Source organism: Lacerta agilis, chromosome 13 (assembly GCF_009819535.1).
Source record: "Lacerta agilis isolate rLacAgi1 chromosome 13, rLacAgi1.pri, whole genome shotgun sequence".
NCBI classification, from domain to species: domain Eukaryota; kingdom Metazoa; phylum Chordata; class Lepidosauria; order Squamata; family Lacertidae; genus Lacerta; species Lacerta agilis.
This window is the reverse complement of record NC_046324.1, coordinates 3,996,605-4,021,584: the sequence shown is the minus strand read 5'-3', so window position 1 is coordinate 4,021,584 and position 24,980 is coordinate 3,996,605. Positions and strand designations below refer to the sequence as shown.

General features: G+C 46.0%; 1 protein-coding gene across 2 annotated transcripts in view; it reads right to left on the bottom strand.

Moving 5' to 3' along the window:
• The window catches only part of LOC117056322 (talin-2), a 154,503-nt gene that overhangs the window by 7,277 nt on the left and 122,246 nt on the right, over positions 1-24,980 (bottom strand). For both annotated transcript variants that reach the window (XM_033166532.1, XM_033166533.1), the window contains exons 23-34: positions 21,985-22,098; positions 20,738-20,872; positions 19,796-19,924; positions 17,445-17,547; positions 11,964-12,172; positions 9,614-9,733; positions 8,735-8,932; positions 6,352-6,491; positions 4,244-4,337; positions 1,679-1,768; positions 710-832; positions 44-187 (exon numbers count right to left, since the gene is read on the bottom strand). In XM_033166532.1, coding sequence (XP_033022423.1) covers positions 44-187; positions 710-832; positions 1,679-1,768; positions 4,244-4,337; positions 6,352-6,491; positions 8,735-8,932; positions 9,614-9,733; positions 11,964-12,172; positions 17,445-17,547; positions 19,796-19,924; positions 20,738-20,872; positions 21,985-22,098 — 1,599 coding nt within the window. The remainder of the gene's footprint in view (positions 1-43; positions 188-709; positions 833-1,678; positions 1,769-4,243; positions 4,338-6,351; positions 6,492-8,734; positions 8,933-9,613; positions 9,734-11,963; positions 12,173-17,444; positions 17,548-19,795; positions 19,925-20,737; positions 20,873-21,984; positions 22,099-24,980) is intronic.

Sequence of the window (24,980 nt, the reverse complement as noted above, 5' to 3'; positions counted from 1 at the left end):
CACGAGCCAGCAAAATGCCTCTGGCAACCTTGATGAAAGTTACCTGGGATGGGCTGCTTCCTGGGTCCACCAAGTTCTGACATGCCATTTGGATAGCTTGATTGGCCCTGGCAAACTGGATAGGATCAACAAGCCCCTGCTGACCGGCCTGGCTGTTGGGATCGGAGATGCCAACCAGGTAAGCGGCCTAGGCAAAAACCAAAGGCATTGTGACTACTCAGAGGTGGTTTTCAAGAAGCGCACAATGAACGCCTATTAGTTCACTTGAGATCATGCAAAACCGAGAGTGGAAGGAAGAGAGTCATTATTTCATCCAAAGTTCTTCCTAGACAAGGCAGGTCTTGCATTCCAATTACAGGCACGGAAAAATGCAAAGAAGCCATTTAAGCATTATTTGCAAAACTGGCCTAATGCTAATGCCCATGGCTAAAGTCATTCACAGGCAAATCAGCCACTGCTGTGGTCATTCAGTGGGCCAGCAGCAAGCTTGATAGCTAAAATGTTATTTATACATACATAATAAGCAGTCTAGCAGAAACTCCACCAAGACAGCGCTCCAAACACTCAAAAAGACCACCGACCGACAGTCCCTCCATCCTCACACTTTGCAAGCAGTTGAAACACCTTAATGTACTTGCAGAAGCTCAACCACACCGTCACCCACCAATGCACAAAACCTTGCTCAGTACATTAGTCACCTGAAACTCACCTGAGCTGCTGCTTCAGTGAGGCCGCAAAGGGCCTTAGAAGCCACCCCAACACACTCGCCGAAGACTGGGAGGTCCCCTGTCTTGGCATTCTGAGAAATTCCAGCCATCGCCTCTCCCAGAACCTTGGGGGGGGGGGGAGCAATTCAAGACTTTCAATTCAATCCTTGCTTTAGAAATCACAACAAAACTTAATAACCATACGCTGATATTTACTAATACTACATACTTCTAATAAGCCTTGTTTATTAGTATCAATACTTGATAATATGCAATGCTATTAATATTTACTTATTCATTTATTTATTTTCTACAATGCTCTTCATCAGAGGAATACAGTGATTTACAGTACAAAAACACAGAACTACATAACATAGTAACAAACAAAAACAACACCCCCCCCCCCACCTAGAAGGCACACCAGACTGTTCAAATCAATTCATACGTATTATCTTAATTAATACAATCACCTTCCTACTGGTTTTAGCTCCACACTGCGGATCAGGAGCTGATTGGCAGGTGGGCACCCCCCCCCACCTGCCCATGTGGCTCACTGAATATGGGGGGGCGGATGGGGGGGGGCGGGAAGACACCAGGATCTGGTCTGCTGGCTGGAAAAGGTCCCCCTTCCTGGCTCTAGATTTTTGGAGGTTAGTTTTATGAAGATTTTCACTGCAGGTCCTTTAGCACTGCTCAAGTGTTGTTTTACACTGTTTTTCTATATAGTGTTTTGACTACTATTAGCAGCCTGGACTCTCTTTGGGGAGGGAGGGTGGACTGTATTTTTGACATAACTACTAAAAAAAATCTCCTTGTTTTTGGATGCTGGAGAAAGCTGTAGCTCCAGGATTTTGCTCCCCCGCTCACCTGCCAGAAGGCTCCTGTACCCCACTTCAGGGAGTGCTAAATATGACTTAGGACAACCGGTCATGAAACTGAACATGCAGGTGGAAAGAAAATACAATGGCTACCTTGGAGTTTTCCATAACACCTTCAATGCAGTCAAAGTAAGAGAGGTCGCTAACAGGCTCGTTGGGGTTTTCCAGCATTTCTTTAACCGTCTGAAAATAAGAGGGGAACGAGTGATGGTTGGCAATGCAGTAAAAATGCTAGACCATGAAGCCCTTTGTCAGAGGACCACCAGGAGGCAGCGACGAGCCCAACGGGGAGGTGAGAGGAGCCCACATGCCACTGAGCAGCTTGGGAACAGAGGGGGAGGTGGTAGTCCCATCACCCCAGGAGCGCAGGGGGCTCAAGCGGAAGGAAGGGAGGAAAAGATCAAGGGTTCCCAGATTGCTGTGTTGGGGGTGTTCATGCAGGGCGCCACTTCGGGGATCTGAAATTGACTGAATTATTATTATTATTATTATTATTATTATTATTATTATTATTATTATTATTATTATTATTATTTTATGGTAGCATGCACTGTTTCTCTCTCTCGTACGTATCTGTATAATAAAATACTGTAAATATACAGATCTGGAGTTGTGGGTTGTTACTCGTGGGAAGCACTAACAGCATCCTGACACTTTCTTAGGGTGCTTGGATGAGCTGATTAAGCAAAGCCCTTCTTGGAATGGGAATGAATCCATTTTAAATCTACTGCTTTGAAACGAAAACCAGCTTTTTGTGTCTGGCTTGTTATATTAGAATGTTGAATTGCAATTTTATGGATTGATTTTAGTTTTGTACACTGCTTTGTATGACACCCCCCACCCAATAAAAGCAGCATGTGTGTATTTATATAACTTCCCTTCTTTTGTCTGTGTATCTCTGGGTTGGTTGCAGGAAGAAATAAAATTGTCACATATGTGGTCAACAATATGAACACTTTTGACACTTTGATCAGGCCCCTTCTCTGGCTGGAAGAATACACGCAAGGAGACTCATATCTTCCAGGCAGTTACCCTGGAAAAAAACAACTCACTGGCTCACTTCAGCCTCCAGTGTGTTATGTTACAAGGAATACCTGAAGTTTGTTGAATGTCAACAATCCCAAATGAATCTGGCAAACATTGAGAAATTCAGAAAGGCACCAAATGTACGTTGACAATAAATGTTCACTGGAATATGCCCCCAAAGTGGAGAAAAGTAAAGCTAATTTCAGAAATTAACAATAATGCCAACAATTACTGGCATTAACATGTGAATCTGCACATGTGAATGACAATAATCTCAAAAACTGAGAACAGGCACGGTAATGAATATATAAATATCCAAGAACTTAACAAACAGAATATTTTATCTGTTTCGTCCAGGGGAAAGGGCATCACGGAAACCCAGCCTTGTGTTCCCAGAGGCAGATGGGACAAAAACTCCCAGCAGTCCCAGCAAACATGGTGACCAGGGGTCAGGGATGATGGGCCTTGGAGTCCAGAAACATTAGGATCTCAAGGATGGGGAAAGCTGATGTCAACAATAGTGTGGCCACTATCACAAATCAATGGAAACAAAACAGCGATCTTTGAATGATACTAGTTGGAAACAAAGCTACGCAGCTAATACAGTTTAGTATTCACTGTCTATGGAAGTAAGAGATGTAAGGTTTCCTGGGTTGTAGCAGTCAAGCTGTGGCAATCGAGCCGTCAAAAAATAATGGCAGCCAAGTGTGGCGGAATATTGCCTGCTGATGGTTCAGGTTCATCATGGGCTAACCTATCACTCCCATGTTAGGTAGGTGTTCCCTGGGAGGCGGAGCTAGTTGGCATTCTAAAAGGAGGGGGAACAACCTTGAAAGGCAGTTGGGGGTTTGGCAGTCGGGTGTGGAGGATTAGAAAGAGAAACTGCGAGGTTAGGCTTTGGGGAATGGGAGGAAAGGTCATTACCATTGCTAAAGGGATGCAGGAAATATTATAACTAAGCTGAATTACATGAGAAGAAGATTTGTACCAGTAATAACCCGAGACATCCATGTTTTCAAGTTACCTAATAAAGTTAAATGTGCTTAAACGTTCGCTGACTGTGGCAGTGGATCAGTACCTTAAGAGGTGTGACTAAGAGGAGAGAACAAAGCTTTCCTGTGGAAGAGGAAACTGTTTGCTTATTCTCCTGTCATACAGAGGGCTGGACAGTGAAGCCAAGTGAGCCACTTATTTGCCTAAAAGGGAAGGCAAACTGCAGTAGTTGGGAACCCTGGTAGGGAGATCCCATAGGTGGCAAGAGGTATTCAAACGTAGAGCCCCGAGATACCCCCAGAGACACCTCCCATATGAAGGATTCATCCTAGTTGTCAGTGAAACCTAGGGAGAGTCACTGTTGGGGAAGTATTGAAAGGGGAGGGAATAGGATCCCTCACACCAAGCGTTGATGTTTTATCACTTGATCCACCGCACTCTTGTTTAGACAGTTAGCATGGCAGACTCGAGTTCCAGCCTGCTGAGCGTTCAGTCAGCTGACTAGCAAGCAACTCTCCAGGTCCTGATGGGGCAGGATTTGAGGACAGCCACCAACACCCTTAATCATGAAAGCATGCTTTGCCAGTCACGCCCCCCCCCCCCCAAGAACAGTGAGCCTGCAATCAAGTGGAGATCTACCTCCAGTTCCCGGAGGGCGTTGTCACACTCTTTTTGGCCAGGCGCTTGCTGAGTACACAAGGTGATGAGCTGATTTATACTCTCAGTCACAGCCCTAGAAGACAAGAGACATGCACATCTCAGAGACCAACAATGTGGGTAATCAGAGTAGATCACAGGAGGCCCTGCTATGAGGTAGCCTGCTTGATTAGAGAAGCAAGTGGCAAGCCACCACCACCCTGCCAGAAAAGTTTAAGAAGTTTAAGATGCATAGTACCCAAGAGCAGCCAAATTATTTTTGAATTGGCAGTAAGAAATCAATAATTGTAAGTGACACCCAAAATCAACTGCCTGAGGCATCTGCCTAATTCTGTCTAATGGCAGGGCAGGCTCTGGACAGAGTTCTCAAAATAAGCTAGTAAACAGTCTCCTAAAATTCTCCCCTACTAGTAAAACCAATTAGACAATTAATAGCAAAATCAATTTTAAAAGAGACAACAAACCAACAAATATCTCTCTAATCCAGGAAACAACCCCCTCAACCCAAAGCTACATCCGTCTAGTGGGAAAACCCAAACGCCAGATGAAAAAGGAACTGTTTACAAAAAGCAAGGCGACACAATGCCTGTTTGGGAGGAAAACAGTCCATGAGAGGTTATTGCTTTTATCTGTCGCTATGGCATGTATTTTTGTGTATTTACATTGTAAAAAGCCCTGTGATCTTTGGATGCTGGGCGGTATAAAAATAAAATTATCCTCGGGGCTACTTCTGTAACGGCACTGCCTCCATTGGCAGATTTTGTTTTGCACTGTACAGATGGCAGCGGAAGCAAAGGTCCCCCCCCCCCCCCGGTGAACAAAGGTGGCAGGGGGTTCGCAAAGCTGGGGCCATTCAGATGTTTTGAACTACAACTCCCATCAGGCTCAGCCAGTACAATTCTGGGACTGATGGGAGTTGTAGTTCAAAACATTTGAAAGTACCAGCTTATGGGAAGCTGACATACAGAAAAGCCACTTCTAAGGCATGTGGGTCCCATCTAAAAGAGATCTATATATTCCCTGCTCTCCTTCCTCCCATTTGTTTGATTATGAGTCCTTGGAAGGGAGGGCTGGTGGTGCTCACCTGGTGTTCTAACATGGAGGGGGGGTCACAATGACTTACCAGGAGAGAGAGGGAGAGGTCCAAGGTGCAACGAACCTCCCTGCCAACTTCCCCTCTGTTACTTAGTGTATTATTTCTGAGGTGTTCCAGGTCACTTTTTTTTTCCACCCCACCTCAATCCTTGAGGTCCGTCTGTGTGGATAATCCCCTTTTATTATAACTAGGGATAACTTAGTAACGGGGTTCTCTTGTCCAGCTGTCGTGGCCTGTTATATATATATATATTGCTCTGGGCTCCTGGGTTGAGAATACCTCTCAGCTCTATCAGTTCTGGGGCTCTCTCTCTCATTAGATTCCCCCCACTGCGTCAGTTAGCTAAACCCTTTTAGCAACTGTGTAGTCTCACCAAGGTTTCTGCCCTTTTGCCCCTCCTGAGGGAAACTCCAAGACACAAACTATCACCCTGCAGGTCAGTTTTGTCTTTTCCCTGAGTTCACCTCCTCATGAGCATCCATATATCGCTGGACCAAATAAATGACTCTTTTCTCTTCTCAACAAAAACAAGTCTTTCTTTCTTTCAGAACATCATGTTTCAAGTAGTTACATCTAAAGTATAAACTCTTTCAGTATAACTTATTAATCTTCATCCTATCCTAGCCTAACCACCACTATCCTGGCCCCACACCCCTCTTCTTCCCTGTCTCCACACACACCCTCCCTCTTCTCAACTGCCAAAACAGCTGTTCCCTCCTTTTAAACCGGGGACCACCCCGCCCCCAAAGGATGAACTGTCTGTCAAGAGGAAGATGGATTAACTCCTTCTGAGCTGGGATGTAATAACTCCTCCACCCTAGGGCCAATCCGTCACACAAGGCACCAGGGAACAAATGCACCAGTGGAGCCAATCCTGCTAGGAGGTTAGGTAAGCAGCAGTGGCCCTCCCTGCTGACCACTCCTGGGTTTTATGTTCATTTGGAAAACAGAAGCTACTCAGAGAGGTGAACTGCACTTCCGCCTTGGCCCTTACCTTGCAGCCGCTGCCAAGAGGTTCTTGGCATTGGGAGCACCGGGATCCACCGAGAGAGACTTGGCAGCCAGAAGCAACTTGCTGGAAGCCATGGAGATGTTCTTGAGGTTCCCAATGACTTGAATTTGGTCCTCCTTTGTCTGTAATGCCAAAGAGGCAGATCATGGCATGGGTTTAGGGCATGGGAAGGCAGCAAAGAGGCTAAGCACTGCATCTGCAGCTCTGAAGGGCGTCTTCATGGAAGGCCCCAGCTTGCTTGGGACCGAAAACGGAGTCTTACTCTGGGTTATTCTCCATGCAAAGACAAAAGGAGTCGCATCTAAGTGCCTGGTGCTTTGACAAGTGGGGGCCTTTGCGGAAAAAGTGGGGGGTGGGGGAGGGAAGTGCTTTAAAATCAACTTGTTGAACAAGGCAACTTGTTTGGCAAGCAGCAGAGAGGGCAGCTTACTCTGCACCACAGGCTACACCGGAAATTATAGCAAGTGCTAAAAGGGCTGCAGCTAATTTGCATGACTTGACTGCAAGGGCTTAATTATTTCTCATTTTCATGAGCACGACAAGATGTCAAGCTACCATGGGTGGCTGCGCAGCTGTTAATGTTGGCAGGCCTGCTAGACAGGGAAGGGCAGAGTGGTCTTTGCTTCATACACAGGGAGGTTCTGGCCCACTCAGCGCTTGGAGCAGGTGGCCCTGTATAAACCAAGACATGCACTGTCACTCAGCTGCCCGCCCAGACAATAGCAGAGCAAATGAGGGCTGTGCTGATGAAGCAACACCTTTGAGATCTAGTTTGGACTGGAGTTCTCAAGCAGACAAGCAAAGGCAGAGGGCAGGCTGGTTGCTCTCAAGCTGCCCTTTGCTGGGAAGAACTTTCCCTTGCTGCTGCTGTTCCTTAGGGAAAAGGCAGCTACAGATATTCATAGGCAAAAAGTTCAGAAAAGGGCAACCAAAATGATCAAGGGGGCGGAGCAACTCCCTATGAGGAAAGGTTGCAGAATATGGGACTTTTTAGTTTAGAGAAAAGTTTAGGAAGTTATGCATGGTACAGGGAAAGTGAAAAGAGAAAGGTTTTTCTCCCTCTCTCATAACATTAGGACTCATGGACATCCAAAGAGGCTGAATGTTGGAAGATTCGGGACAGGCGGAAAAAAAGACTCCTTCCTGCAGCACGCAGTTAAGCTATGGAACCCGCTCCCACAGGAGGCAGCAATGTTTCTGAATACAAGTTGCTGGAAACTGCAGGAGGTGAGAGGGCTCTGGCACTCAGGTTCTGCTTGCAGGTTTCCCATCTGCCTAGCCACTGTCAGAAGAGGAGGCTGGATTTGATGGGCCACAGGTCGGATCCAGCAAGCTCTTCTTAGGTTGCTATAATGGACATGCTGATTCCCTGCTAAGTGATAGTGAACGAGCCAGGGGGATGGGAGCTGGACAGAGTGAGATGTGATAGGGTCATACACCATGCAGAGAATCATAAACACTGTAGGAAGCTTTGGAGGTCATATAGTCCAGTGCAGGAAATTTAGAACTAGAACATCCTCCATCCCCAACCCCATTTAGCTTTCGGATCCACCCCCCCTCTAGTAAATGGGTCTCTTTGCCCCACTGCTTTGTCAAGAGGTTTCTCTTAATGTTCAACCCAAGTCAAGCTTCCTCCAACATGATCCCATGAGATCTAGTTCTGGAACAGCATCAGAGAACAAAGACTCTGCCTTCTCCTATGTGAAAACAAAACAAAATAAAAAATTCCTTCCAGTAGCACATTAGAGACCAACTAAGTTTGTTCTTGGTATGAGCTTTCGTGTGCATGCACACTTCTTCAGATACACTGAAACGGAAGTCACCAGACCCTTAAATATAGTGAGGGAGTGGGGAGGGGTATTACTCAGAAGGGTGGTGGGAATGGGTGATCAGCTGATAGGTGTGGAAAACCTGCAATTTGGTCTTACAGAGAAAGGCAAGGGGTGAGATGGCTAAAGATAGCTTTGTCATGTATAATGAGATAAGAATCCAATGTCTTTGTTCAGACCAGGTTTCTCCATGGTTTTAAGTTTGGTGATTAGTTGCAATTCAGCCACTTCTCTTTCCAGTCTGGAAGGAATTTTTTATTTTATTTTGTTTTGACTATGACAGACCAACACGGCTATCTACCTGTAACTTCTCCTATGTGGGAACCTTCAGGTGCATGAAAAGAGCTATTGTCTTCTCCTCTACTGTTCCTTCGGACATTCCTTTCATTTCAACATTTACACCCCACTGTTCCTTTCTGAGGAAAGCTGACAAAGTAGCTGAGAAACACCCCACCCCAACAACCACGACCAATCGCTTCCCCCCTCACCGCATCCTGCCCAGCCAGAGAGCAAACTGGTGGAGGAAGGCACCTCACCTGAGCTTGCCCAGCCATTTCAATCCCAGCATCAAGGAACTCGTCAAAGTCTTCACTGAATTTCCCGGAAGCAGCTGCCAGCTCCCCGCTCTGGCCCCGTGTGGCATGGACAACCTCCCCTGCTGACTGGTTCAGGTCAGCTGCAGCCTGGTTGAGTTCACTCTGTGCTTCTTGGAATGATTTTGAACTGGGAGGCAGCTACCAGGCAGCAGCGGGGGAAGAGAAAGAGGGGTTGTGGGTAAGTTACCAATGGCTTTGTATACAGTAACCTCAGTGCACGGCACTTTGCAGAGTCCCTGCTCCATGGAACTTACAGTCTAAACTGGAGCACACAGAAGGGATGGAACAGAGGGAAATGTGCAGTTGTTTCGGTTATGTGCACCAGGGTTTAGTTACAGTAGGGGACAGGAATTACAGCAGTTCCTGTACCCCAACCTGGTGCCTTCCAGACGTTGTTGGCCTCCAATGCCCATCAGCCCCAGCTAGCATTGGCCAATGGCCAGGATGATGGGAGTTGTAGTAGTCCAGCAACATTGAAAGGGCACCAGGCTGGTTATCCAAGGACTAACTAAGGGTTATGCCAACTGTCCCAAAGTTAGGCCATGCTGCTCAAACTTTCTTGCAGTGAGCCTTGTGAAAGCTTGGTTACACATGAGGTGGACTGAGGTGATGGAATGGATGGTGCCACATCTGTACCACCATCTTACCACAAGTTTCTATGTAGGACCTAAGTCTACAAGCAAGCAACTCTTTTGAGAGTAATGCTCTGCTTCTTGGAGGTTGCAGTAACCATTTTTAAGGCCAGCTTTGCATTAAAAACAAAAACCTACCACCACCACCACCACAACAACAACATACATATATTAAAAAGTATCTCACCGATTCCACAAGCAATTTTTTGCTAGATTCGCCAATGCTCTTCAATGCTACATCCACATCCTTTTGGCCAGGAAGGCAGTTCACACAGTTGTTCAAAGAATGGGAGACAGCTTTGGCCACCTTCAGGGGGAAAACATGGCAAAGAGAATTCAAATTAATGCAGCCCACAATCTCTGAGAATGTGTGCAGTGCATTCCCCTCAGTACCAGACCCCCACAAGCCAGTAGCCCCAACATTCCAGGAGGATGTGGGAAAGGGACGACGCTTTCAGAGGCTTAAATTCTTCCGGAATGATGGTGGAGACGCATGGCCAAGAACACGTGACCCTATTGTTAAAACAACTGCACTGGCTGCCCATCTACTACCAAGCTAAGTTCAAGGTCTGAACAACTTAGGTCAGGGTACCTCGGAGACCACCTGAACCCTTATATCCTTATATCCCAGCTCCTTTATTGAGATCATCTGCAGGAGCATCGTTGGTTGTTCCCAAAGTTGGTGAAGCTCATTTAACAACAACAAGAAACCAAGCCTTTTGGCGTCATCAGCCCAGTCCTGTGGAATACTCTGCCAAGAGAGATTCAGCAGATGCCTTCTGGGACAACTTTTAAATTTTTCTATCCTGCCAAGCTTATGAAGGCAATAAAAGTACATCTTTCCATAATGGTTAGTTGATGGTCTCTGGTTTTAAATGTTTATTCTACATATAGACATTGTTGTAAACCATATATTATTATGTTTTTAAAAGGGACGTGGGTGGCACTATGGTCTAAACCACTGAGCCCCTTGGGCTTGGCCACCAGAAGATCAGCTGTTTGAATCTGCACAATGGGGTGAGCTTCCATTGCTCTGTCCCAGCTTCTGCCAACCTAGCAGTTCAAAAGTACACCAGTGCAAGTAGATAAATAGGTACTGCTGCGGCGGGAAGGTAAACAGTGTTTCCATGTGCTCTGGCTTCTGTCACAGTGTCCTGTTGTGCCAGAAGTGGTTTAGTTATGCTGGCCACATGACCAGCTCCCTTGGCCTGAAAAGCGAGATGAGTGCTGCACCCCATAGTTGCCTATCATCTATCTATCTATCTATCTATCTATCTATCTATCTATCTATCTATCTATCTCCTTGGAAGGCTGAACCAGAAACTGAGTTCCTTCTCAGTTAGTGACATCTGGAACCTGTAGGCAGGGGCTGTCTGGCTGTCTTCATCCATCGGGTATAAAAAAATCTTTTAAATGAATAATAATCAAAGTAGGTTGTGGTACTCGCAGCTTAGATAGGCACCAGCAGTCAGAAATCCCTGCTGTCAAGTTGCTTATAATCTAAATTTTGACAACGGAGGAGAGGCAAAGGGCGGGAGAGAACGATGCAGAAGCCACACGGCATCCAGATGGACAGAGGAAGGAGCATTTCATTGGACCAGATTTTCAAGCCAACTGACCTAATTTGCAGCTCTTGGACTAATATATGAATCAGAACACAATTCTCCTTTGATTTTCACACTTCTCTGAATTTTGCAATGCATCTCTTAGCTCAAAAAGATACTAATATGGGTTAACACCCCCCACCATATTATATGGTAAAGTACTTTAAGCAAGATGTACGCTGAGATAAAACATGGGTTAAAAGCATATCTCTGCAACAACATGCATATTTAAATATTAATATTTCACCAAAAATGTAGAAATCATAGAATCATAGAACTACAAAGCTGGAAGGGATCTAGAGGGTCATCTAGTCTAACCCGCTGCAATGCAAGAATCACAGTTCCTGGGCCTTCTTTTATTGACTTCTCGAGGCCTCTTCTCACCTTGTGCCAAGCACCTGTCTCTGAGCAGCTACTGACAGACCATCCCCAAGAGCTCTCCTCCACGACACCAGAGGGAGGCCTCCAGTTGAGAGGTGCAGAGGGCACATGGAATGGGGACAACAATCACCTTGTCCTGCAGAACCGTGTCTTTAGCCACTTGAACCACCACATTCTTGGCCTTCAACACCAACAGGGTGTGGGCGTTGGCAACCGCTTTGGCAAGATGGAAGTGGCATGGACCACAAGAAACCCATCCATCCATCCATCCATCCATCCCTACCCTGGTGTAGGTACAGATGGAGATCAATTTGGAAGGAGCTGAGACAAATGCTTCAGGGGAATGAGACAGGTTGGAAAATGAATGAAGCATCTGCCTTGGGTGGCAGATTCCAGGCACCGTTAAGGGCAGCAGAAGGAGAGATGGATGGATGGGTGTCACAGGGCACAAGCCACTGAGACAGTCTCCTGCACAAACTTTGCTGCACTGAATGGGAGCTGAACAAGAGCACAGTGGGCCCCCCAAACCCTCTCCATTTCACCCAGCCTCACCTGGGCCAGCCTCTGTTGGCTTTCTGCATCTCCAGGAGCCACCAAAGCCTGCTTTGCTTCCTGGATTAGCATTGCTGAGCCTTCCATGACATCTCGCGCCGAGTCCAACATTGCGTGGGCTGCTGCTGGGTCATTGGTGGATGCAGAAACACCTCGGGCAGCCTGTGCCAAAGTCTTCAAGGCATGTGCCGTCTCCCTGGCAGCAACCCCTAAATTAAGATCACATTGAGCATATTAGTAATACTCAGCTCCGGCCAGATAGTTTCTCATTTTAATTCACATTTCATGAAACAACGAGAACCAAAACACAGCTAGTCTTTGAAATTTGCACTGTTCTGGATCCAGCCGAAAAAGGTCTACATTTTCCATTAGGAAAAACTGCTTGCAAAAATGCAAGTTATGAGAAATGTGCATGAAAACTATTTTCATGTGGATGCAGAAAATAGGGGAAACTGGACTTCAACTTTGAGAAATGAGGAACTGAGACAGAAACTTATATTGACAGATTGGTCTACCCCTCTTCATGACATCCTTTCAAGATCACAGAAAGCAAATTTCCCCACTAGCAAGTGGGATAACCTCATTTTCAATGATAATTCCTCACCAGCTTCTACAAGGATAGAAACCCCTTGGGGATGTGGACTGATAGTTTATACATGCCCTTTGACCTTTTGACGCAAAAGTATTCATTTTCCATATTTTTTTTCATTTCATAAAATACTCAAGGCACCAAATGGGATTTGATGAGTTTGAAATGTGATAAAATCCAGCGATTGAGCTAGGTTCTATTCTTCCACAGCTTGGAGCTCTCCAGTTGTTTGGGGCTGCAACTTCCACTGATTCACTCACCAACACAGAAAAAAATCCCACCTCCCATGCCAATCTGCCATACTTCAAATGTTGGGAGTGACACAGACTCTTAGTGGTTAACCAGGCTCATGTAACATGGCCAGTGTCAGACTCAGTAGGAACTCAAAGCTTGTTCCCTGTTCCACTGCAGCTGCTGACCAGAGAAAGGAACAGCAGCTCTTTTAAGTCAGGCCACTGTCACCACAGCCGAGACTCCTTCTGGTCACCAGGTGATGCCACAGAGCCAACCCCATGCCCCCACCTGCTACAAATCTCCAAGGTCAGTTGGATCCAACCCATTGCAGAGGTAGCAGGGACACTACCTGTCTTCTACCTGCCTATAGCCTGATCCTGGTGCTTGCCAATCCTTGGAACTGAGCTCCTGTAACAGCAAGCTTCTGGGTTAAACAAGATTCTTCAACCATCCAGCTTGACAGTAGTTTCTGTTTCACTGAAAAGCTTGCCTAACTACCACAACATCACAGACTGAACAGTAATGAGCTAAAGATACCTGTAGCCTGCTTTGTTGGGGATTTGCATGGAACTGATTTCTCATCAAGAACAAATGCTCTGATCCACAGAGTGCCTGAGATTTTGTGGAAGCTTCAACGCTCCACTCGCCACACCCTGTGTTAACCAGTCAGGGCCCTTGACATTGTAAACAGCTTTTTGAATTTCCTGTCCTGTTTCAAAAGCAGTTTGCAACACGGCACAGAGGAACAGCTATTTGGGAGAAATCTAACGGAAGGCTCCTTTGGGGTCATGGCATTATTTCTTGGGACCCTGGCTGTTATAGTACTGAGCAACCACCAGGGACACTGGGGAGATTCGCCTCCAGTTGCCCAGCTTGCCCCAATTTGGAGGTGAGCTTTCACAGGGAAGAGAAAGCAAAAAAGAGGAGGAGGGAAGTATGAAAGAAAGAAGGGGAAATGCTTCCTTTGCAAAGAGGAGGAAGATGACAAAATAACAAGACCTGTTTTGGTACATTTTTGCTTTCCAGATGATAAATATCTACACAGTTATAAACCCTTTAAGCTTGCAGCCTAACAAATATAACAGCTGTCCCCTCCCAAGTGAAGAGCATTCAAACCATGTGGGAGTCTTTCTGCTGCAATCCTGCACCAACACTCTGAGACTTGGTAACAACTGGTTTTTCTCCAAGCTGAGCATTTCTGCTTACAAAAACAAACGTGTCCCCTGACCTGGATCACAACAACAACAACAAAATCATAGCAGTGATAGCAAACAGCTTTTAGCCAGAGGGACAACCCTCTGAGGACTTTATACCCCCCACATGCATGTGTGCGCGCACACACAGAGGGTCCACAGCCTCTCCTTCTCAGCAGAGCTGTGCAAATCACTCTCTCGGCTAGTAAAATATGTTGAATGGAGAGGGGGCAATTTCCAGCTGCACCAGGGCACTGGGGTTTGCCCTCCTAAACTGCCCGCCTACTTTAAAATAAGGTAAATTTTCCTGCTGCTGTTGTAATTGGTGAGGTCGCTGCGGTAGCAAAAAAAATGCTGGGGGGAGGGGAATCAAGCCCCCCGAGCTGGGAATTAACCACCCTTGATTAAGGGATAGCAAAGCATAAGTGTCAGGCCAAGCTAATGCTCCCAAACATAGCTGGATGCCAATGCAAAGCTAATGTAGTGGACAGGAAGCATGTTAATAAATATATCCTCTCAGCCAGCCAAGTTGTCTGGTAGCATTTCCCAAAATGGAAGGGTCTCTTAATGCCATATATATTTTTTTAAAAAAAACCTGTTTCTTTATCTTTCACAGGAGATTCAGAACAAGAAAGAAGAAAATTTTATAGGACCCCTCCCCTTCCAGAATTAATTCCATATTTAGGAATTGTTACTGATGCACAAATGTCAGCTCCCATGTGCCAAGACTCTGCATCCGAAATGAAACACAGAGCCATCTTAATCCAATTATATCCACTTCAAAACCAAACTGCAACCGAAATCTGTTCAGTTACATTACCAAAAGGAAAGTGGCTCTAATGAGTTTTATCAGCTGGATTCAGAAATCCCCAACTGGACTAAGAACTGAAGGCAGAATGTAATTGACACAAGAGCATTTTAATGGCCTTTTTGCCATTAAGCCAGTAATTCCCCAAGGGCAATTCCTCAAGCCTTTCATATACTGGAGGAGATGCTTTGGTATCAAATGCATTTTCATTTCTTGATACAGGGACACAACTAGCGTCCTTTAAGGGAGCAAAGTGCATGGATATTCATGTCACATTGGAACCACACACGTGTCTTCTTGAGAATGCATATTTCTCCCCCTGCCAGAAACTTGTTCCCAGTAATTCAAATGAAGGGTTTCAAAAAGAGGATAGTTAGCTAACCGAAGTGAGGAGCTGGACTTGTTGCTGAGGTAGCCAAATGTGGTTTCCTCCAGATGTTTTTGGATTACAAATCCCACCATCCTTGCTGGTGCTGATGGGAGCTGGAGCCCAACGACATCTAGAGGGCACTATCCTGGCTACCTCTGATGTAGAGCAAAACAGTAAATCAGAGATGAGGCTACATTCAGAGCAGAAAAGTAAGTGAGGGAGCACATGAGCTGCCTACACCCCCAGATCATCAGAAGAACCACCCCCTCCACCCTAAGACTCTTTGCACTCTTGGGAGCAAACAGATGAGAGCAGCTGGGCAGCCAGTTATCCTCCTTGAGACAATGTGCAGGGTAATTTGACGGGTAGGGCTATAAAATATTATTAGGGAACTTTAGGGATTACTAGTGCTTTAAACCCGTTAAATTAACAGGCGCTAGAACATATGTGGTCAAACATTTGGCTCGAATCACTAACTGTTTGCCACAGGCTCATCCGGTTTGGAGATAGCAATAGATCAGGCCATAAAGAGAAACTTTTCAGAAGAAAGGATGTTCCACTTCACATACAGAGGAGAAATACTGCCCGGAAACCGCCCACAACCACGGAATCCTTCTGATCACTTACCACGTGAAGACAAAAAAACACACACCCCAAAACTCAGTCAGGGTTTTCTTTTTCTTTTTTTTGCAGGGGGAGAGAGAAAGGTTAATTTATGGGCCCGGCCCATTCGCAACCACATGGCTGGACACCACACCTACACAAACCACGCGCGCACAACCACGTGTCGTGACGCGTAAACATCTACCTGAGGTGGCGCTAGGGCTGCTGCCGCCACCGCTCCTCTTACTCGCTCACCTCTTGCACACCCAACCCTCTTCCCGCTCCGCCAACGTGACTCGAGCCCCGAGGCCTTGGCGCCAAACGCCGCCTGCACCCAGGGAGCAGGGGGGGTGCGTAATGCGCCGGCAGGGATGGGCAATACTGGGGAAGAAGCACCCAACAACGCACGGCCTAGGGCCGGCCCGGGCCACCACCTCTCTCCTTTCTCCCCCAGCTCACCTAGGCCGCACCAGCGAACGCCCCGAATCCTCCCGGGGAAAGGAGACCACCTGTTTTTTTAAAAATAAAATAAACGCCCCTCTCCCCTCTCCGACCCAAGGCAGCAATGCGCCACGGGCGGCACTGCGCCCCACGACTCACATTGTGGCTCTGGAGCGGGTGGCGCCGGCGGCAGCAGCGTTTGCGCGCCATGAGACTCCCCAGCTCAGGGGCCGAGGCTGCCACTGCTACTTCACACCGTCCATCTCCTCTTCTTCCCCCCCCTCCCCAGTTTCTCTTCGGCCGACTTTCCTCCTGTGCGGTGAGGAATGGCGGCCTGGTGCCCGAAGTAAAGATGGCGGTTCCCAGAGGAGTTTCTGCGTTCCAAGTCCCAACGGCTGTCCGTGGGGCACATGCACAGTAGCGCAATCCCACGGACACAGGGACTGGACGCAGAGACACTTGCACTTTATTATATGTGATTAGGGATGGCTTTAAAAGTGGACAAATTCATGGAGAAGGATGTTGATCGCTACTGGCCATTGTGGCTCTGCTCTGCTTCCATGGCTGGTGGCACCAATACTTCTGGTTGTCCACTGTGAGAACTGTCATGCCCGGTCCTGCCCACGCCTTGGGCTAGGTGACTGGAGCACCATCAGCGACCTTCCAATCCTGGATAACTGGTCCTGGTGCACTGGACTCATAATAGTATATGAGCACCAGAGGCTTGGCAGCCTTCAGCGGAATAACAGCAGGAGCCAGCTGTATTGAAGCATAACTTCTCTATTTCTACATACTACAAACTACAGACCTGTGTGAGAGTTGCAGTTCTCACTCTCCATCTTATCTCTACAGAGTTACAGATCAAAACCACACAGAGTCAGGCTGGGACGGAGGCTGGGACGCACAGAGGCTGGGACACACAGAGTCAGGCTGGGACGCCCCCTCCTTCTCATACTATGACCAGCAGATTCACACAATGGGAGGGGTGAAAGTATTAACAAGAACAGGATGCTGGACTAGATGGGCCATTGGTCTGATCCAGCAGGCTCTTCTTATTGCTATTTATTTATTTATACAAACACTGCTATGCCACTTTTCATCCCCACAAGCCCTGCCCCCCCCCCAAAGCAAGCGAGAAAAAAATAAATTAGAAACTGTCTTGTGCAATAACACCAGTAGATTTGCTATAGTCAATGAGCTGCTGTGTGTTTCCTTCTGCCAAGCTTTGCAAGTGGAGGCCTACCTGTATAGTGTTCATTGCCTTGTGCTGCACAAGTCAGCAGTTGGGCCATTGAAGAACCGACCGCTTTGGAGGTGCTTCCCAGGTCCTGAGCACATTTTTCAAGCTGAATGCAAAAAAACAACAACAATGCTAACATTAAGCAAAGGTAACATCACGACCCACCACAACACACACACATTCCTATCCCTAGGCCCATGGATCATTGCAGTCTCTGACCACACAGAAGTCTTCTGCACAGCAGTGGTTTCTAGGGGTAGGGCCCACGCTATGGGGGATACAGTCCAGTTTTCAAGTTATCCTGGTTATTAGCTCTTTCAAATAAAATAGTTTTCACCTGGAGCCAAAAGGAACACAGAAATGGATCTCGGGAAACTATTCCAGCACCTAAGCTCCACTGGCAAGAAAGCCCCATCACTTGTAGGCACCCATGTAACCTGCAAAGGTGGGAGCCATCCAGATTACAACCTCAGTAAATGGATGGGCTCAGCAAAGGGCTGTTGTTTGAAGGAAGCGTAGATGGACCAATAGTCTGAATGAACATAAGGGCAACTCTGCATGCAAAGATCTCAGTCTGAGACCTTGGGAGATGCAATACCTGGCAGAGTGGGCCATTCTGGGTGATTGGTTATTTATTTATTTATTACTCCTGCTCCTCTAGGGGGAGGTGGTAATCATATCTCCAATGGAAGGGAGTTCTATTATTTAGGAGCCACTAAAGGAAGGCCCTGCTCTGTATCACTGCCAAATGGACAATGCTTGCCACCACCAGGGCTCCAGTTGGGACATACTGGGGAAGGCACACCCCAGTATTTGGGCCCTAAGCAGTTCAGGTCTTTATGCACTAAAGTCAAAACCTTAAACCAGGCTCCGTGGCATTTAGGCAGATAGTGTATTTCCTGAAAGTGTACTATGGCTCCACCTAGGAGCATCATACAGTAGACAGGCTGCACAATTAGAAATGTCCCAAAACAAAAAATCAAAAGTGAGTGGAAATATGTGGAGGATTACTTGATTAAAGAAGGTATAAAAACAGAATTGGTGATTTGTCTAGAATGAGACACATAAGGGAATATATAGATGGATAGTATATTATATGACAGATTGATGCATTTGCTAGATGGTGGTATTGTATTGTATGGTGAGGAAAAGTAAGAAATGTTAAAACGTAGAGGGAAACGATATACAAATGACGGGGAGTCATTGTTTTTAATTTTTTTTCTTTTTTTCGTTTTTTTGGGGGGGTATTGGTTATCTTTTTTGTGATTGTGTTTGTATTGTATGATTTGCATTTTCTTTGTTGTATATTTGTGTGTGAATGTATTCTTTTAAAATATTTTGAAATAAAGATTATTAAAAGACAAAAAAAAACAACAACAGTAGACAGGCTGCAGAAGTCTGCATTAGATGTAGGTTCTGGACGGTCTCCAGGGGCCAGCCCCAAACTGTAATCCAATTGTGAGGATTCTGCACTAGCTGCACCTTCAAGGGCAGCCCCATGCAAAGCACACTGCAGTAATCCAGTCGAGAGAATACCAAGGATAACAGTGGCCTGACCCGGTCTAGGAATGGCTGTAGCTGGAAATATTTTATGTATATATTTTTGTGTTTTTCATATTGTAAACTGCCCTGTGATAAATTGTAAACTGCCCTGTTATCCTTGGTTGAAGGGTGGTAATGAAATTTAATAAATAACCACTCCTTGTCACTGAAGCCATTTGGGACTCAGGAGGCAGCTTAGAATCCGGCAGAAGTCCCAAGTCACAACATATTAGCAATCTGACTCAGGAAAGGCTGTCCATAAAAAATGAGGAAAATGAAGACCATTTTGTCCTATGGCTACTCATTTATTTTGTTTATTCTGTTCTAAGCACACTTGAAATTGTTCAACCATCTAGCACCCCCTTTAAATAAAATATATGTTTGTGTGGTTGGAAAGGGTTATTTTTTATTTTTTATTTTTTGTTCTTGTTCTTGTTCTTCTTCATATTTTTAAATAAGGATTTTCTTGTTTTACAAAGGGGTATGCAATGTCTCTCTTGTATTTTTTCATGTAACATTTTTACACATCAGTTTCATTTGTTGAGACATTAGAGAGGAAGGGAGGAGAGAGGTGGGTGGGATGGGGAGATGGGTGGGGTGGGGTGACGATGTTTCTATTTTACTTAATATATGTAGGGTTTGGTGTCAGCATTGTTTGTGCAGGTTCTCTGTTGTTCACTTGTGCTCCTTTGATTGTGAGAGAGTTCGGGTGGTTGGCTGTGGTGGTCTTTGGTTTCTTGCCCTGAGATCTTCAGATGAGGGTGGTTTACAAATTCAATAAACTAATAAACAATAAATGCTGTCCTGTTTACCGTTTCTCCTGGAAGTGGTTTCAACTGCCCGTCAACGGCTGCCATCTTTGCATCCTGCAGCTCATTTTTGAGTGTTTGAACAGTGTTCAAGGCAGAGTCGATTTCCATGGGTCCACAGGCTTCATGTGCCTATGCAGGAGAAAGATGAAGCGGAAAAGAGGCTTATTATCAAAGCTGCTCTCCAACCATTCTGACTAAGAGTCATGCTCACCATGTCCACACGTGGCATTCAAGGGTTCCCACATTTAAACAGAGACATATGTTGGAAAGAATGCACCACAGATCAAATGCTTCAGCTAGACACTTCTTCAGTTTTATCTTCTTCAATGGAGCCACTTCTGGTGTTCAGCTACAATCCATGAGTTGTTGAATACATGAAGAGTGAGCAATGGAAAAGAGGCACATTCAAGACATTTCAGCACAAGACTAATAATCTAAAGCCTGGCTGGAATGTGTCCATGAACTGGGATAATGCTTGCCTGGATGGAGTGTGTGTGTGTGTGTGTGTGTGTGTGTGTGTCTGTACATAAAACATTTGTGTTGCTGAGATGTACCCTATGATACAAAAGTAAGACTCACACCTGTTGCTCCAATCACTTCTGTACCTGGACCCACCCACCTTTTCACCTCTGATTCTCCCCTCATAGGAATGTGGCCCTCAGAAGGCTGTCTCTAAAGGAATGTGGCCCTTGGGCTTAAAAAGTTCCACCCTCAATCTAAAATGACCTGTCCAAGTCTTCTAAGGGCCAATTACTTTGAGAATTAAGAGTCACATGGATGGGGAACCTGTGGCTTTCCAGTTGTTATGAAACTCCCGCCATCTTGATTATTGAATGTTGGCTGGGAATGATGGGAGGTGGGGTCAAAGCATCATCTGGAGGGCTACAGGTGCCCCATCCCTTCTGCAAATGCTTTACTCAAAGAGTTGGGGTGCCTACATACCTTTTGGGAGGCAGTCCTTAGCTCGGCAAGGCTGGTGGCAAGATTCTTGGCGCACTGGCTCAATTGCATCGCTGCAGCCTGGTCTGCCACTGTAGGCACGGCCGCTTTAGCAGAGGCCACCATTTTGCTCCCCGGCTATTTAAAGAACGACAGAAGAGAAGGCAGAGGATCTATTGGCCATTTGTCCACTGAGCTTATGCATGCAACATCACCAGGAGGACAAACATTTCAAAGAATCCAGATTAGATCTGGCACCTAATTAAAAAAGCCTAAAAGTGCAATCCTATTTGCCCACCCTCAATCCAACTGAACACAGTGGGTTTATTTCCAGCTAAGCAGGTATAGGATTGCAACCTCTGTGAATTAAATTACTGTTTCAAAATGAAAAACTATTTGTCTGAATGACAAAGCATATTTTCTTGGTTTCTATACTACTACTACTACTAATCTTTTTTAGTCCACCTCCCTCCCCCCACAAAAAGTCCTCAAAGCACCTTACAAAAATGAACATAAAACCACCTAAAACACCCTGTGTCAGATCCAGCTACACCCACCCCACTAGAATATACCGTATATCACGGCGTATAAGACGACTTTTTAATCCCGAAAAATCTTCTCTAAAGTCGGGGGTCGTCTTGTACGCCGGCAACATCATGCAACGTGACGCAGAGTTCTGCCCTGCCACTGGCTGCGGGTGTGCGTGCGCCGTCTCAGCCGCCATGGAGCCTCTCCCCGCCACTGCCGCCGCCTCAGCCGCCATGGAGGCCATTCTGCGCTTGGGAGCCCGGGCTGGGTGAGTATACCCCAAACTCTGTTTTTTAACATAAAAAGTTGGGGGGTCGTCTTATACGCCCAGTCGCCTTATACGCCGCGATATACGGTAAGCAAAAGATTAAGAGCCAAAGGTGTGAGAAAATATAAATGTTTTTCCTGGCACCTAAAAACAGAGAGTGATGGTGCCAGGAGAGCCTCCCTAGGGAGAGCACTCCATAACCTGGGAGCCACCAGTAAGAAGGCCTGCTCTTGTATTGACATCTTCTGCGCCATCCTCAGAAAGGGTACACAGAGGAGGGCTTCAGATGAAGAACTTTGGGTCTGGGTAGATTCACGTGGGGAGAGGCATACTGGGCGCCTGAGCTGCATAAGGCTTCACAAGTCAAACCAGTACTTCAAATTGGGCCCAGAAACGAATTGGCAGCTAGTACACTCAGGCTGGGGTTAGCGTTCTGTGCTCTTGTTGACAGTACCTGGAGGAAGATTTGGCTGGAGTTTATCAGTGCAAGTTGAGCACTCAAGTCCTCTGCCTGGGCCTGGCTTCCACGCACTCCCTGGACAAGCTGTGGAATGTGATCTGCAACATTCTGCAGGGAACGGAAAGAGGGAAGAAACGTTCAGGATCCAACAGGATCCCCAGCCACACACACATTTGCTGCAAGGATGTTCCAAATAGTGATTTAAGATTCCACCATAAAATTCACCAGTAGAAAACAAAAAATAAAAAATAAAATTGTTGCTTCAAAACATAGTCAACAAAATTGAAACAAATAAACAAAATTAAAATAGAATTGCATACTCAGAAGCAACAGCTTTAGAACAAATTGGGTTTGTTTCTTTTTACTACCAGTCAGTGTCCTCTTAATTTTGCTCCAGAGGAACTCTTCTGCAAATAAGTCAAAACTCTGCCTATAATGGTCCAGTCCAGCGAGGGCATATGCATGCACCACAGAATAGAGAACAATGTGCACAGGTATATCTGTTACACATTATGCCTTCCCCAGTTTATTTACTCCGACTGGGTGCTCAACAGCCCCCTCAAAAAAGCTACACTGGGGCCGATCTGCTAAGGAAGAGATTTAGTATTCCCCTCCCCACTTCCTGGACAGCTGATTGGGACTATCAGCAGTTTTGAGCTTTGTGTGTGCAGTCCTGAGTGCTGTGTTTGTGTAAGATGGATTGGGCAAAGATGTGGCATATCGCCAGCACAACATGTGGCCTTGTTTCTGCACCTCTGCAATGATCAGTTCTGGCCTCAGGATTTTCTTTAATTGCCCAGGCAACCATCGCCAGAAAAGGAAAAAATGCTACCCTTGGAGTACACTATGAGCTCATTTCACAGATTTGTTTGGATACAGCAGTGCTATCGTACCACCCAGGGATCTGAGATAAATGCAGAGCTGTCCTGTGCTGTCAGAGCATTAAGCTCTGGGATTATAAATATGCATCCAGCATGTTTCACGTTCTCTCACTTTGCCTCAATTCCACCATGAGCTATTTGTTTGGAACGAAGACAGGCCTCTGGCAGCACAAAAACCAAATCTCTTATGCACAATGATCAACAGCATCTCATAATTTCCATACTGTAACTCCTTGAAAAAAGAAAACCACATGCAATGATCATTGGGGGGCGGGAGAGAGAGAGAGAGAGAGAGAGAGAGAGAGAGAGAGAGAGAGGGAGGGAGCACACTGATGGGATTTCCCATATCACAAGACCAGCCTTGATGACACAGGCCTTTTCAGCAGCGGAACCCTGGTTTTTTTTGAGGGGGGGGCCATCCTTAAAGAGACACACCTGGTGCAATCCTTTCAGCACTAGGTAAAGAACCCCCCCCCCGGGTACCATGGCATTTTATGAGATCATAGAATCATAGAGTTGGAAGAGACCACAAGGGCCATCCAGTTCAACCCCCTGCCAAGCAGGAAACACCATCAAAGCATTCCTGACAGATGGCTGTCAATGCCTTGACAGCCATGATATGTTAATGCCTTCCACTGCTCTTTCATTTTCTGATTTTGAGCTTAGCTCATATCTTTATGTTTGCTTGTTGGTTTTACACTGATGTATTTTTATGACATAAGTACTTCTAGTTTACAGCACTAAAACATGAAACCTTACAATGAAAACCATCAGAAAGTTCAGACGTAAGTTGATTAACCATTGTGGAAGGATGTATTCACATAGGCCTGCATAGGCCTGGCGGCATAGAAACGTTTTCATTAGGTGTTTAAAAGTTGTGACAGAAGGCGCCTGCCAAATCTCTAGTGGCAAAGCATTCCACAGGACTGGGCAGATGACACTAACGGCTCAATTTCTTGTTATTGTCAAATGAGCCTCACCAACTTGGGAAACGACCAATGATGCTCCTACAAATGATCTCAGTGATCAAACTGGGATAGAAGGGTTTTAGAGCTTTGTAAATTAAGGCAATACACTTGAACTCAGCAGTAGATGGTCTGTCAGTGCAGTTGTTTTAACAAAGATGTCACATGTTCTCAACCAGAAGCTCCCATCGCCCACTTGATCTTAGCCAAAAGGCCGAGAAGCTCCCATCAACAATCTGGCTGCCACATTCAGCACCAGCTAGAACTTCCAAACCAGGCCCAAGGACCACCCCACATAGAGCACCTTACAGTAATCTAACCTCAAGGCTACCAACACATGGACTACAGTAGTCACCCAGTAAATTGGGTGTGAATAATTTTATCCACATTTTGGTGCGCTGCCTTGGAAACTTTTGATGAAGAGCAGATAAGAAACATTTGAAATAATAATAATAATAATAATAATAATAATAATAATAATGTTTGCTTAGTCCACCTTTCTGTCTCCAAAAGCAGATACCCAGAAGCAATTGCCTTTCATTTCCCCCAGAGATATAGCATGGGGATTCCACAGAGCTGCAGCTAATAACGGCTAGCAGACCTGCCTCCTTATAAAGCTACCAGACATCTTGCAATTGACCTCTAAGCAGTGGATATAACGGTGGTGGCTGCCACTGCAGAATCAACTGCAGCCAGCAGCTAGTCTCGGGCTGCCTCCGATTGTCTAGGCTAGAAGCCAACTCCTCCCCAGTGTGAGCAGGGGGTATTCTTGTGGCCCTGAAGATGAGACTTGTTGCCAGTGCTGTTGCATGCAGAAATCCATGGAATTGTCTGTCATGTTTCAAGGTTGGACAATGGATGAGAAAACTTAGAAATAGGGCTACTCACCCAGTTAAAGAAACCTTGGCTGATTAACTGGATTCACCTATTAGGTGTGCATAAATTTACACTTGGTACAAACAATGGTGTGAGGTTGTGGTTACTCAGTAGCAAGGGGAAAAACAGCGTCCATGCTCAGTTGTGAATCAAGAACCAAAGTTGTGCACATGTCTCTCCTAGTTCAGCTTAAGCCAGCTTTTTCCAACCTGCGCTGGCCAGGGCTGATAGGAGTTGCAGTCCAAAACACTGAGAGGGCACCAGGTTG